Source organism: Plutella xylostella, chromosome Z (assembly GCF_932276165.1).
Source record: "Plutella xylostella chromosome Z, ilPluXylo3.1, whole genome shotgun sequence".
Classification (NCBI taxonomy): Eukaryota; Metazoa; Arthropoda; class Insecta; order Lepidoptera; family Plutellidae; genus Plutella; species Plutella xylostella.
In genome coordinates this window covers 7,910,991-7,927,194 of record NC_064012.1, presented here as the reverse complement: position 1 = coordinate 7,927,194, position 16,204 = coordinate 7,910,991, and the positions used below count along the sequence as shown (strand labels likewise).

Sequence of the window (16,204 nt, the reverse complement as noted above, 5' to 3'; positions counted from 1 at the left end):
CACATATTTCGATACAATCTATTACTTTATCTAGCATTTATTAACCAGTCCCGCGGTAATACAGGCGGCGGCCATATCAAAAATGTTCTGTAAATCTGTAAAATCCAAGTTGCGAGACGTCATCGGCGCTTAATTCAGTAAGTTAGGCCAGTGACTGCAAAATGTAAAGCCTCAGGGCAGCACTTCAAATATTGTGTTCAGTGAAGCTCACAATAGAGCCTGTTAATTGAAAAGCTCCATTCAAAAGGTTTCCTTTCACCAAATTACTAACCCCGCGCTACGGAGGGTCCGTAAAAAGCATACCAAAGCCAAGGCATCCTCGATCTTTGTTTAACTAGGTTGTTCGCAATGTTGGCATGCCGCTTACCCCTTACTATGTGTTTCATCATCATCGCCCTAATAATCTATCAGAAATTTACTTTTGAAGATTGCAAGGTCTAGCGGTTACTATTACACTGACTCTTGAAAGGGAGGGTTCGAGTTTGAAGACATTATAGTTATTTCCTCTCGGGTACTTATCCCAAAATTAACTATATATAGGAAAAGTGCATTCCAAGTGTAAGTATTAAAAACTAAAGATACTTCTTATACCTACAGGATTCTTGGAAGTTGCAGCAATACATTAAGAATTGATTCAGAAAACAAAATAAGTAAATAACCTGAGGCCTTGCAAATGTCCAATAGAGTTTATAAATAAAAAAATCAGATGATCCTTCATAGAGTCCGGTCATTTCAGTATTAGGCCCTCGCCCGTGGATCAGAGAGTTTGGTAAATGTGGAGTATCAATCTTCATTTTGTGAAGCCAGAGTGCAATATGTGAGCCAAATAAGTAAAGTGAAAAGTGTTGTGTTCTGGCCAGAGATAAGGTTTTGGCAGACTTTTTTATGCACAAAACGAGACGAGCGAAACTTTACGAGCTTATACTAAGACATGATATTGGATTGGTTATACAGGAGATTGGGTTGTGATGATACTAAGACAAACATGCAATAGTGCATCGCCCTTGTTGCACACCATACTTTCATATATTATATAGTTTCAATATTGTTAGATAGATTGGGTTACGCTGAGGCAAACATTATTGGCCAATAGACTGCTAGGTGTTATCCGTTGCCCAATTATGTTATAGATTACCTGTTTGTAGCATTTTCTTTTTGGTAATCGTATGCCCAGTAGTGGGATACATCTGTATGGCCCAAATGAAATTTCGTATGCCAAATATAAATTACAAGCTAACTAGCTTATTGTCATTAAAATAGCATGATGCATAGCATGGCAACAAAAGTTTTTTAAAAATAAAAAACGGAATATTTTGGTTGGATGTGAGAGCGAGGATTAACAAGACTACATACAGCGGGGTGGGGGGCAGCGGGATGCTTTCATTGTTTATGTATGAAGTTATTATTTACGACCGTGCAGAACGTCTCGACATGGCTCATTCCTGTTAACTCAAGTTCTTATTTTCACACGTGCTTTGAATACATAAAATGAAATACGTTTCTTGGAGCTGTAGAGCTTAAAGTGGATTATTTAGGGTTACGAATGTGGTGCTTCAGATATATTATGTCATTATTCTATCGTACGGGTGTTCATCGATGTTTTATGTATGCTGTGTTGATATTAGTGTTTAATGCCTAGTTAAGCGTTTTGCGAAACATTTACTAAGTTAAAAAAATGACTATAATTCATTCAATAATAACATTTTATTGCAACACCAAATTTTCTCTCCTCCGAGGTAGTCTGGAAGAAATTACTCTTAATAATTAGGCCGCCAATTGTATCGTGGATTTCTTCTTGTATTTTCAGTGTTTGTGTGTAATAAATTTGGGATTGGTGGTCAAGAACAAACACTTTTTTGGTAATTTAAGTACCGTAGCTTTATTTTAACCCTTTTAAAACTTAAATAAATTGCAACGCGCCTAATTAGTCTTCCATCTTTTTTTCGTCCCTTTCATTCTATCTCGCTCTTCCGGTCCTTTCACTCACTCACCTTACGTTCCTTTCTACTCCTAAGTCATAACGTTCCATTCTCACATCCCACATAAAGTATTATCTATCTAACCCAACCGTATAGGTATCTCCGAAAAAAAATGCGCTATGTACAGATGATCATACCTTTTAACATTGCAGAAATTATGAATGTGACGGCTATACATTCTGTGTAAAAAGTATCGGGACTGAATATATAAAACACAAAATGTTTGTTATTCATCCAAATTTATTTTATTACCTTCAAAGTATGCTCTTTTAGAATCGATACACATATGCCAACAAATTATCCAATCATCACAATTTCTTTTATACGCTGTTTCCAGAGTTGTGTTTTGTACTCACGGCGATTTTTCCTTATTATCTTCTATCTATTGAAAACAGTGCCACGAATTTGTAATTTGAGTTTCAGAAGCTAGAGCTGTGAGCTACAGGCTTATCTGGTGAATATGGTGGATGATCGATGGTATTTCTTGAGTGTTTGCTCAAAATTTAATTCATTATGATGATCCTTGTGCTTTTCTAAAAAAAAAACCACAAATCTGTACTGAAATTGTGATTATTGGATAATTTGTTGGCATATGTGTATCGATTCTAAAAGAGTGGATAATTTGTTGGCGTATGTGTATCGATTCTAAAAGAGCATATACTTTGAAGGTAATAAAAAAAATGGTTGAATAACAAACATTTTGTGTTTTATTGATAAAGTCTCGATACTTTTTACACAGAGTAGTAGTATATCGCATCCAGTGGCGTGTTTTGGGAGAGTCCTACTTTTTTTTTTTTTTAAAATTAACCCAATATATTACTTAAAAAAACAAGTACTGAAAATTAACACAATATATTACTTGTACATTAAAACAGTCTCATTAATTTCACAGATTTACTTACCTAATTCATAATTTACACACATCATACAATCAACTAACAGTCCTCATCACTGAGGTCGTTGACGTCGGTTCCCGGAACCTACAACAGGTACTTATGAAGTTCATAACTGGCTTCGCGGCTAATTTTGCGGCTCGGTCACGAGGTGTTGGCGGGCTTGCCGTGGTAGTACGCCTGGTCGAGGAAGGCGTCGATGCGGGGGTGCGTCTTGTTCGGGTCGGGGCGGCGCTTTAGCTGTTGACTGCTGCAGGCTGATGCTAGTGGATCTAACACCGATTATTCATGATCAATCCTTTGCGTAAAAAATCAACAAAAGACGTTTAGAAAAAATATGAACTACTTAACATACAACCGCGGCATCAAAGCAAACATGTTACAAACATTTCTAGCAGGTTTAAAGTAAGAGCGGCTCCCCAAATCAGACAAGGAGGGAGAAGCGCACGCTAGTAAAAGCAAACCGATCTACCAATTTTCATGAGATTATGGATTCTTTTACTAGTATTTTTAATGTAAAAGTTCTTGTTTCTAACATCAAATTGGAACACACCGTCGCGTCGTCTCTCCGCCCTCTTGGCCAGCTCTCTCAAGGCATCATGATGTGATTGAAAACGTGTGTAAATCTTGCCACCCCGTCCATAACTACTCATGTATGCATAGCATGATAATATAACAAGTTATCCAGAAAATCCAGAATAAATGGACTAAAGCTCCATTGTAATATTAATCCTATACAAAGGTGGCTTTTCAATATTAATATAGGTTTTCTGTAAAATGCCAGTACCGATGATGCCGTGCCGCTTTTAGATACTACACAATATATATATCATGAACATGCACGCCTTGTACTAATGTACAACGTTAGGCAGAGTTTTATTCGTAAACCTACGTTTTGATGGTTTTACGAGATAAATTAAATCATATTGTTTATTAGATGGAGTCATATTTTTTTTGAAAACATTGCGAAGAAAAGCTTCTGTAGTTACTAGTTATTATTCTGTGCCGTGAGGAAAGTTAGCGTACGAGTCGTCCTCAATTATTTTTTTCCGCCTCAATCCCAATAACCGCCTCTGTCTCAAAGTCTGACATAAAGTATAGAAAATAAATAATGAAAGTATAACGGTAAGCGTAATTGGTTACCAGTGCATCTTTAAAAAAGTCCAAAGTTCAGAACAATATTCATATCGCGCGGGATTGCCGCTGTCACTTTTAATTTATTATAGAAACTGTACTGGAAAGGCTGGATTGCAGTTGTTTCTGATATTAAATTGTGAATGATTCCAAACCAACAGCTATTTGAGAAAAAAAGTATTGTAATTTGATTTGATACTTAAAATTAAAGCTATCATGATGACTTTAAATAACCGCTATAGGTATTTGTATTTTAATAGAAACGTCGTATTCGACTAAACTTTCCTACCATACTGTGTAGGAAGCGATTAGGTAAGCGATGTAGCTCTCAGAGTAAGTGAGCTGAAGTGGCATTGAGCTGGTAACATCTATTGGATTACCAATAATCGATGGAGACGTTTACCTATTCGATAATATTATCTAGAATTCGATAGAGTGGATGCAATACATGAAACCATGCAGTTGGCAGTACTATCAGTATAATAATAGTTTAAATCCGTAATCCCTTAGCGCACGTACAAAACAAAGATTATTACGCTCCGCAAACACAAAATGCATTATTTACACATTGTCAAGTCGCTGTATAGCTTCCTGTGACCCGAGGCTTGCCATTAAATGCTGCTAACTACTAAGATAATTTAAATCCAGCTTTAAATAACACAAACGCCTCCGACGTGGCAAGCAAGTTTCTATCTCACTTTAATATTACCTTCCGCGAAGTTTTGTTTCGTTGTAACTTTATTTAATAACTCATTAAGCAGACTACTGGTAAGTGCTTTAGACACACACCGTACAGTTCATTGGCACAGATTAGCCTGCTAGTGCTGGAATTCAAATATTTATTTAATACCGAATACTGTAGTGGTAGTTTTAAGTTACTATCACGAGCAAAGAAAAAGTTCCACTTACTAGGTAAATAATGTTACGGAACTCTTCATTGCTCGCAAGTCTACTGTATAAAATGTGTATTTTTTTGGCATTGTTTGTGTGTTGAGACAACTTGAGTTCAGTTAAGTCCTATTTGATCACAATTCAGCCAATCAGAGCACTTCATATGGAATGTACAACTGGAGCTCTGCGCTGAACTTCTGTTCTACATTTATACAAGTTAAGAGCTAAACTTGCTATTCTCAGGTTTGTAACAGGTAGTTTAAGTCGTGGGTCGGGTTTAAATGATAATCCCGATTTATCGTAAGTGTTTATTATCGTTACACACCAATAAACAGTTATTTAGGCACAGACAATTATGAAGAATGTTCACAAATCACTTATTTCTTAATTAATCACCAAAATAAAATTCACAAAAGAAAATGAATGCAAGTTCGTGATACCGGTAAGTTGAAGAAGAGAGAACAAAACTCACGTGATTCGGCGCAGCCAATCAGCGTTGAGATAAAAGGACTTTTTCGTGATTTGAAATACAACTAGCGACCTCTGTTATAGTTACGTGAAATTAATTAGTACGATGACATTGACATTACTGGTAGCGTTTAGGAAGGTTGCATCGAGTACTAAGTATGGGCTCCGCTGTCTCGCTACACACTCCCCCTCCAGTTCATGATGACGACCTCGATTATGGACTGGCATATTTACATCATGAATTAAAAGGTTTGGATCGTTTGAAACTGTCATTTGTTGCGTACGAGCTTTCGGAAATCGACCGCGATTCCATTTTGGAATAATGGAATAATGCTTGAGTTGAGGTATATGATCTCGATTATGAAAATGAGTCAGCTGCTTTTGTGGCAGACGAGTTGTAACCGGTTCGAATGACAATTTAAATTTTCTAGATTTATGGTCGAATTAGTACGATGACATTGACATTACTGGTAGCGTTTAGGAAGGTTGCCTCGAGCACTAAGGGCCACTTTTACCAAACGCTAAATGTATTTAAAATTTTATTTAAGTTAAATTTTAAATACATTTTGTACTAACTGACAGACGTTTGACAGACTACTAAATACGTTTAGCGTTTGGTGAAATTCCACCTAAGTATGGGCTGTCTCGCTACACATGCTATTAAAAATATTTGTTTTATCCACGGAAAACCTTTATACTGACATTATGAAACCGATGATGACGCTTCCTTCACATATACCAGAAAGACCATAATTATATTTTCCTAATTCCATTAGCAATCAAGTAACTGATACAATAGCCAAATTGCAGGGCGTGTCAATAACAAGATCAATAGCCGGTCGTTAACCAGAAAAAAATATTGATTGTGCTTAATTAAAGAAAGCTTTGGCTCGGGATCGAGTATTTTTGCGCTCTGTTTGGCCCCAATTTGGCTGAAAGACTGAGGGTACAATAAAAGAGCAATAAAAATATCTTTTTTGCATAAGACGTAGTGGTCTCACCGAGACGGCATATAAATCAAATGGGTATTCTGAGCTTTTATTTTCTTTTACTATTCTATAAACATACCTATTACATTGAAAAAGTACGATTAATATAATAAAACACCCACTTTATGAAAACTTTAATAAGCACTAGACTATCGTGGAACATATGGAAGCTGTGGGACGTTCTGTATTTGGGGAAATTGTGAAAACCGATTCGGTGTTTGTTGATTCTGAGTAACATATGGTGATAACGAAAATTGGTTTCGTAGTTCTGGTGACTGCATTGCTTGAAGAGCTTTCAGAGATTCATGTATTTTATCTTGTATCGGCTGTTGAAGAATTCCCTGGAACGGTTGTTGCGACACAGGTTGATTTTGTAGTCCCTGGAGCGCTAGTTTTAATCTCTCGGCAAACGATTGCAGCTGCTGTGATGGTTGTTGTATTCCTTGGAATGGTGGTTTCTGTGGCACCTGCTTCTGTTGTTCTTGTAACATCTGTAACTGCATCATTACATCTTCTCTAATATCGTCTATGAGAAGGTTCGATCCTTCACCTTCAACAGCAGCTAAGATCAACTCACCAAACAAACTTATGAATCTCTGTATCGCCCGTGGTTTTATAAAAGTCATCAATTCAATTATTTGATTATATACTCTGGCTTTTCGCAATTCATCGATGATCTGCATTTTTGTTTCGGTTTCCAACTCCTTGAACATTGGAAAATCCCATATTTTTTCGATTAATAATCTATTTATGATTTTTCTGTAAGCAATTTTATCCACTTTTGGCTGTGACGAAGATACATACTGAAAACCAATCAAATAATAACCTTAATTTTCTGAACACTTTGAAGGTCACCGCACATATAAGCGTAACGTAAAGGGATCGCCTCTTTTCCTTCTGTCAACCATTAGAACGTAGACAGAAGATAAAGAGGTGATCCCTTTACGTTACGGTTATACGTGCGGTGACCATTATGACACCATGTACTAAACTACTAATTCGGGAACTATTTATTATTACTTACCTTCGAATTATTTATCACTATAGACATAATAAGTAACAAGTATAACCGTACAGTGTCCATGTTCAATGGAAAGTGATTTGTACCTCTCTTTTAACTGAAATGTCATATCTGAACACAATAGCTATTTTCATAAACAACATCAGAAAATTGCATTCTTAAATACTTTCTTAATACGCAACACACACAGTACCTACGTAACAGTCAACACAGTATACCTGTATGATTGCGTTCAGAAAATTGATAGATATGAATATGAAAATCAGATGAAAATAAATCCTTTTTTTAAACTTCTTCTACACACACACGGGCAATGAAAAGGTTCCAAGTACTTTCAACGAAAACTATAGCGCAGTCTGTATCATACATAGTTATTTATACCCAACTCGACCATCTTATGACGTGCAGTTGCCCTAACTAAATGGTAACGTACGACCAAATTAGTACAGTTTTTAATTAGTAATATTTATTTCTATCTCTGTTAAATGTACTTCAATGTCGCAGGAGGCGTCATTAAGCTGGCTTTTTCAGTTTAGGAGTAATTTGGTGATGTATGCTGTTTTTAACCGACTTCAAAAAAGAAGGAGATTCTTAATTCGTCGGGATTTTTTTATGTATGTTCACCGATTACTCCGCCGTTTATGGACCAATTTTGATAATTCTTTTTTGATGTATTGGGTTGAGCTCCCAGGTGGTCCCATTTTTTTCAGAATTTTATTTCACTCCTAAGGGGACCCTCCCTTAAAGGGGTAAAAACAGGGTATTCATTTTCATTTTGGGCACCTATTGACCAATTCTAATGAAATTTAGAACGTACATAGAGTTGTCCCATTTTAATTTAAAAATTAAATTCCACAGCCAAGGGTGGAAAAAGGGTATAAATAAGGTATGAATTTCCATTTTGAGGATCTATTAACGATTAACCACTCTAATGATAATTAAAACGTTATCATAGTTCTTATAACATAACAATATGACGGTGACCAGTAATTGATCTGATGATTGAAACGGAAGGCAGTCAAGGGAAGTCCTCAACGGCATATAGGAACTAAGTACCATATTTGACTTGCATGATTTGATGCCCAATTAGAATGATTCTTATTGACTAGTAGGAATTATTGATATCATTTGAAGCTTCATATTTGATATAATTGTCAATTATTGCATATATAAACTAAATCAGCAAAATATGTTAAATTATAAATAAGCGGTGTTTTTGACAAGTTAGATGTGTGACATGATGACATTCTATCCTTAGATTTCTTCATAAAAATCGAAAAATCATTTTAACACCCACCCTTTTCGAGAAATCATTAGGTCTAGGCATATTCTTATCATACATATCTCTTGACTTGACTATACCTTATCCTAACTAATATTATAAATGCGAAAGTAACTGTGTCTGTCTGTCTGTCTGTTTCTCTTTCACGCATGTAACAAATTTCATTCAAAAACTACTGAACGGATTTGAATGAAATTCGGTATACATACGGTCTAGACCCTGGGAAAGAACATAGGCTTTTATCCCGGAATTCCCACGGGAAAACTTTTTAAGGCGAAGCCAAGCGCGCGGGAACAGCAAGTCTTATATATTTTAATTATCATATAGGTCATCATTCTAGAAATGAATACATCTTATTTCCAGTTCATCATCACTCAACGTTTGAGGCATACTAATTACATTTGCTTCATCATGTATCCTCCCTGGCATCAAACATTGGTGATTTAAACTTAGGGAAGCTTATCTTATATTTTTCATAATTTTCTGTTATATCCGATTCTAATCCAATTGATACGATATTTTTTTCAATATATATCACATGTCTTTACCTGATCAATTTTGGTACATACATGATTATTTAAATTCAGTAACCAATAACCAATTTATATAAAATTAAATAATAATAAAAAAATTATTAAAAATATTTTATTTAAATTTGATTTGGAGACGTTTATTATATATCTAGCATTATTCACCGTGCCAATTTCAAAAAAGAAATATACAGGGTGTCCCAAAAGTCAATGATATGCCTTGGAGGGCTGATAGACCAGCTCATGAGTGGCTTGAATATCATAATATGACCTCAGTAAAAATTCGACACGAAAAGTGGGTGCAGCAATGCACCTCTGCCTACACCGCAAGGGAGTACATTCGTACAAGGCGTGAGTGCGTGTTTTTTTTTAATTCGATAGTTTTCGAGATATTGACACGTTTATAAATTTTCTGAAAATCGACACCTTGGGTCAGTTTTTTGCGTGCTGCCGGTACAAAATTCCATATTGTTAGTATTTTTTTGGTGTTGCATCATCCTGTATAGCCCTGCTATTGATCACAGTAAAATTAGCAAGTAATGCTGTATGTTTAAAAGAAAACACGGGTTTCCAAGTCATACAACGTAATTATATTTTTTTATTAGCAACTTTGACTCTACATACTGTAAAAAAATATACCAAGCAATTCTGGCACCTTATTTGAAAAAATGCTCATTTAATGCAGTTTTCAAAATAGTATTTATAAATATTTGCCGTGTATGTATATATGAAATAAACTACAACGGAGTTTAATTTTATTTTTTTAGTAAGGTGAAATAAAAACAGTCACTTCCAAAGGCCTCACAGTTTTAAGCATAGGCTTGTGAATAAGACAAATATTACGGCTTTAAAACAGTTTATTATATTTTCTAGTTATTATTTCGTATTTTTTCCTTCTCTGCCACACCTTCCATCATGGCAATCATTAACTGTCCAATCAAATGTAGTACATATTCTAAGCGGCTTCTTTTCACAATGCTGAGTTGGTCCACTAATTTTCCGTAGTCACCAGATTTTCTTAATTGCTCTATGGCTTTCATTTTGGAGTCAGTATCATAGCCTTTGTAAACAACATCCCACAGTAAGTCTAGCAACATGCGATTAATAACCTTTCTGTTGGATGATTTGTCTGAAGTTACTGATATCTTGTTGTCAACTGTCGATACCTGTAAAAAACAACGCAGGTTATGTCAGTAAATATTTATGTTAGGGCCACTTGCACCAACATATTAAATCGAGATTTAACACTTAATCTAGCCTTTGTAAACAACATCCCACAGTAAGTCTAGCAACATGCGATTAATAACCTTTCTGTTGGATGATTTGTCTGAAGTTACTGATATCTTGTTGTCAACTGTCGATACCTGTAAAAAACAACGCAGGTTATGTCAGTAAATATTTATGTTAGGGCCACTTGCACCAACATATTAAATCGAGATTTAACACTTAATCTAGATTTAATATGTTGGTGCAAGTGGCCCTTAGTGTCCAATTAGCACTAATCCTAATTTGAGATGGTATCATTCAGAGAGAGCATAGCGAAATTTAGTTGATAAATAAATAGCTATTTCCATAGCACGCCTCGCTGAGCTTCTTCTCTGGTGGACCTGGCTCAAAGTCCACATCAACACCGAGGCAATTAAAGAGTGCCTTTTGCCGCTTCAGACTTTGATTTGATGAACCCAATGGCCAATCTTACCTTCGGGATTACCAATAAAGTTAAACCAAGAGAAAATAGTAATTTCCAGTTGTGCTCCATTTCAAATTTTCGTTACCAATTTCGAATGCGGACTGAGATGAGAATACGTAAAGCTACAGACTTTTTATAGCAATTGTGCGCTGTGCGTCAAAAAATAACTTTGCTGTGTTAGCGGACAATTTGAAACATTGCAAAGATCTCAAATTGTGTAAACAATAATGAATCGATGAAGTGCAAATATCCGTTGCGTTATTAGGGTTCGTTAGCCAAATTGTAAAGAACAGAACCCTTTAAGTTTCATCATCTTTGACTTTCCGTCCGTCCGTATTTCTCTCAGGGTTTATTCCAAAACTTGAATGTGGCACGATTCTCTTTTAAAACTCCCGAAAGTGATATAATAAAACTGCGGAAGACCATCCCTTGCCATCCAGCACGGCAATTATTATTAAACAACAAACAACAGATAGAACACAAAAATATACTTAGACCTTAATTATGTACATACATGAGTCAACCCCGCCTTACTCCACCAGGTGTTTCGCGACAATGACGTATGTACGGACAGTCTAGTAGACTCGCAATCATGCTCAGGGTTTTTTAACAAGTTGATCTTATCTATAGAGACAGAGGTATTTGTATTCACAATTTTTCTCCTTCTGGCTTGTGGTCTTCTTTTTTCATCTTGTATCTTTAATAGCATTAATTATTTTTCTGCATCTCTCATAACATCTACTTATATATTTTTCAGCTGTGTATATTCGTTCATGGTATTTAGGATGACGTTTGGAAAATGTGTACCTATCAAATGTATACACATTTTGATTCACATAATGATGATGTGCCAAATATATGTATCAGTGTTTTAAACAGTCAGCGTATTGGATAAAAAGATAATTTACGTTTGAAAAGAAAAAATATATATATTTTAGTAATATAGGCTTACGATACGATGTGCAGCTACATAGTGTTTGAGATGCAATCATTTGCATGGTTTATTTGTGACAGAATTTTTGTATTCCGCATTTTTAATGACTGGATTTATTTTAAAGAATAAAATAAAACACAGAATAATCTAAAATTAATACCTACTCATCCTAAAAACTAAAACTAATGAGTGCGTAAAGTGACGCATTACAGTCGAGTACGCTAGTGATTGCACGACACGCAGTTGATATAATATGACCTTATGGTATTTCGAATGAAACAAAGCTACATACAGTTATAGTTGCAAAACTCGGACGGCAGGCACTCCATTACATATTTTCTGAAAAGCGTTGAGCGCGCACACCGCAATGCTGCTCTCTGAACAACTTGAGCCTCGCTTCAAGCCTGGAATTCTTTATTAGAAGCTCACTGAGATCCAACATTGTGATATATTGTTAATATTTATTACAGTTCACTATAACATAATATTTGTGCAGCTAATGTATGTATGTACATTTAAACAAGGTTAATTTTTACTATCATATGAACTATGTATAAAAATATAAAGATTTTTGTATTTTAATTTAAAAATATTTCCTGTTTGTTTCTGTATAAATAAAACCGTTACTATACCGGGAGTGGAAATAGGATTATCCATAATCACCAGACCCAAAGCAGAGTTACTGCGATTGACAGCCGATTTATGGTTTGTGATCTACCAGAATACTATCGCAAAATGATAGCAATAAATAACAGTTACTTGATACTTCAGGAAACTGGGGTGCTTATTTTTCAAGTTTGCTCAGCGTTTTTTTGGCAATGTAAATGCCAAACATTAATGTCACTTCCAGAGTGTCGGAGGTGGGAATAGGTGTTCCTTGTGTCAGCCCCGTGTTGTAATTCAGTCTAGTATCAAATATTATATGACGTTGAAGCAACGGCTACGTGATTGAACATTTTCACCGCCGGTCTGAGAGCGGAAATCCTGTTTGAAAATAAATCGGTTTTGAAGCCGGTCGCGGCCATCTATGAAACGAAAGACTTGGTTAACGTCAGTTTGAAAATGACGCAGTCTTTAGCACAGTTAACAAGCATAATTTTTACTTAAAATTTCACTATATTATATAAACTGCGGCAAAGAAGAAAACAGTGTGATGATTGTTATTCAGTATGTATGATTTACCGGTAAGGGTGCCAGATTATTCTCTAGAAATTCCAACTGACGGATGTAACTGCGTTTCATTAAAGAGGAGTGTCAAAATGGTAATATTTTGTATACATTTTAAATAAAATGTTTTATAAATTGGGGTTGTTTGGTTTCCGAATTTTGTGAGAGGAACCTTTTCATTGCCCGTGAGTGTATTATTATAGAAGTCTTAAACTGCTTTAGTTGGTGGTATATACTGCACTTTAAATTCAGCAGTAAGTATAATATATTTTTTTTACATTTAACAGAAACTGTCAACTGGAACGGTTGGATATTGCAATGAAAGCCAACTGAATGTCAAGCATCCACTCGTTCCCTAAAAGCTGCATTGAAACGGAAACAAATTCTCTTTTAGCTATGCACCAAGTTTCTGAAACGTCATTCTGAACCACGTACTTATATTCTGAAATTTGAAAATCTTTCCCCCTTATTCATAAAAAAGTTATAGGATGCTATTGAACTGTTCTGTCACTCTCTGGCAGAGAACAATTTGTTCTTTGACAGAGAGGGACAAAACAGTTCAATAGAAAAAGCGTCCTATAACTTTTTTATAAATAAGGGGGTAAATCTTTACGTACAAAAACTATCTATTGCTGTTCGTTATTTGTTAAGTATCCTACACATAGCACACAGTTAGGTCGGCAGGAGAAGTCTTGCAAAACGATTGCAATCCCTTAACACGACACAATGGTAGTTTGACATTCCTATCCCCTTGTGCCGCGCCGCCGCATCTGTCTCCGTCACATCAGAATTGCATAAGCATCTTATCTGTATTGTGTACTTAGGAATGCCATCAATTCTAAATCGAATTAGACTACATACGCAATGACAATTTGGCCGACAGAGTTGCAGACTACAACTATTGTATTCATTCAAACGATTACAGTATAAATACAATTTTGTAGCGTATTGTATCATAAACGTTATGTACCTACAGTAGAAATGCGAGCACTTGAAAGTCTTGAAACTATACCTGATTAGTTACCAGGTTGCCATTATGAATTATTGCATTCTTTTTCTTTCATGCGATATATTTTGCTATGCGCTGGTTCATCTTTATTTATTAACATTGTATTTATGTATGACAGCCAGAACAAGTAGGGTAACGTAACGTACCTAGGGACATTTTCGACTACCCCAACTTTGAATGAAGCTATCGCAGCGTACAACTAAGATATTAATGTGAAATTTTCTTTATTCGGTAGGATATATAATCTATTATCACTAGTATTTGTGCTTAAGCTTTAGTGTGGCCAGATTTTATTTAATTAAGATAAAAGTAAAAATGCTTGTTTTGACCCAAGGTACGTTACACGTTTGTACCTTGGGACACTGTTTCCTATAGCTTTGTACTATGGAAAATGCAAACTTCTAAATAACGCCTTATATCTCTGTTCTTATTTATTTACTGCATCTCTCTTCTGTCTAGTTTCACTCTGGCACTAATAAGAACAGAGATATAAGGCGTTATTTAGATGTTTGCATTTTCCATAGCACAAAGCCATAGGAAACAGTGTCCCAAGGTACAAATTTAATCGTGTCCCAAGGTACAAAAAAGCAATATTTAACCAAAATTTAAATATCTTTATTATTAATTATTAGGAATCTTTCAGATAATTGCCATGTCATAAAATTAAATAACTGAAAAGTTATACGTGACATCCATGTCTTTATTTTGAGCATGCCAATGAGATAAAGCAACACAAAAAACTATACAAAAGCTACTTTTGACTCCAAAAAACTTCATACTGTCTTCACCACACACTAGATGCTGGTATGATCACGAGACTCACTAGTTTTGCCAAGCGAGTTAAATACTATGCCTAGGGTAGAATTTTAATGTGTTTATTTAGCCGGTTTTTAAAATACAATCAATGTCCCGAGGTACAAGCGTCCCAAGGTACGTTACGTTACCCTAAGTTTTAGTAATGTTACATTTACCGGAGTAAAATAAAGGTCATAGCTCATTGAGCCACCCAACACCAACTCCGCACCGCCTCGCCTCATGCGGTTTGTATTCTTTGTATGAATTTGTAAGGGTATGCGCTCATGCACTACATCAACTACATAGCATCACCGCATCGCCATCGCCGAGTGGTTCACGTGAGGACGGTACGTCAATTGTTAACAGATTACACGAAAATTGATGGACCTACCGGCCAACAGTCGTCCACGTTGACCGCGCGACGTTTATTGGTGATAATACGGTGTCCATCCGTGGACCACCTGTCGTGGACAACGAGTGGACGACGTGCAATGAATGAGGCGGTGCGGAGTGGGTGCCGGGTGGCTCTAATGAGCTATGACCTTAAATCAGAATTAGCATGTAGGTAGGTATATATTATAAGCAACTAGTACGCCAATCATGCAATGTGCGTGATAGCAATGTATATTTTCCAGAATGATTGAGTAAATCACAACTTGAAAGTATACGCGATTAGTACGCACAAATTGTGTATATTTTCAAGTAAAATATTTATTTTAGTCCCTTGAAACTATGCAGTGCTAGTAAACTATGGTGGCCTTGTTTAGTTTCAAATGACGCTTCTACACTTATACTTAACAGTGTTCTAATTGTTTAAAAATCGTTCACAAGTATATAGATCTGGTGAAAGAATTTAAAAAAACGGTTCTGTAGTTTTTGAGCCTATTCGTTATCACCAAAGTTTTGCTCTTTATAATATTAGTGTAGTTTATTATTACTATATATACCAAGAGAGGAGTGACCCAAAATTATATTATAAAATAATATTATAGGTCTAAGGGTGAGGGCTTTTGATATACTGAACTTCTAACTAGTCCAAACAAAGTAAGAAAATCTATAAATGTTTTCTAACCCTTTATTTTTTTAAAATATCTTTTACTGAACTAATATACCCATAATTACATACTTACAATACTAATAATTTGTACATACCTACTATAAACAATACAAAATACGAATTATAAAGTAAAGGGATTAATTAAATTTACATGTTGGAAATCCTCACTTCAAGGGCTAGGAAATAAGGTATTATGCACCTAAGAACTCCCTCGGGAAACGAGCAATTCCAAACGAACTTTCTCGGAAGTAGTAAAAGGTATAAATACCGTGTAAATGACAGAAGTACCTCTACAGGTACGACGTACACAACTTGCATCATGTTTTATATTAAATTCTTCAGAATTAATCGCATATTCCGTTCCC

General features: G+C 35.5%; 2 protein-coding genes across 3 annotated transcripts in view; one reads left to right on the top strand and one right to left on the bottom strand.

The window, feature by feature from the left end:
* The window catches only part of LOC105389801 (glutamate receptor 1), a 98,914-nt gene that overhangs the window by 21,168 nt on the left and 61,542 nt on the right, over positions 1 to 16,204 (top strand). The gene's annotated exons all lie outside the window — the stretch shown is intronic.
* LOC125491163 (putative uncharacterized protein DDB_G0271606) lies at positions 6,233 to 7,430 on the bottom strand. Its single transcript, XM_048632431.1, has 2 exons — positions 7,379 to 7,430; positions 6,233 to 7,157 (listed from the first exon to the last, which is right to left on the bottom strand). Exons 1-2 carry the CDS (start codon positions 7,403 to 7,405, stop codon positions 6,504 to 6,506), a joined length of 681 nt encoding a protein of 226 aa, XP_048488388.1. The 5' UTR covers positions 7,406 to 7,430; the 3' UTR covers positions 6,233 to 6,503.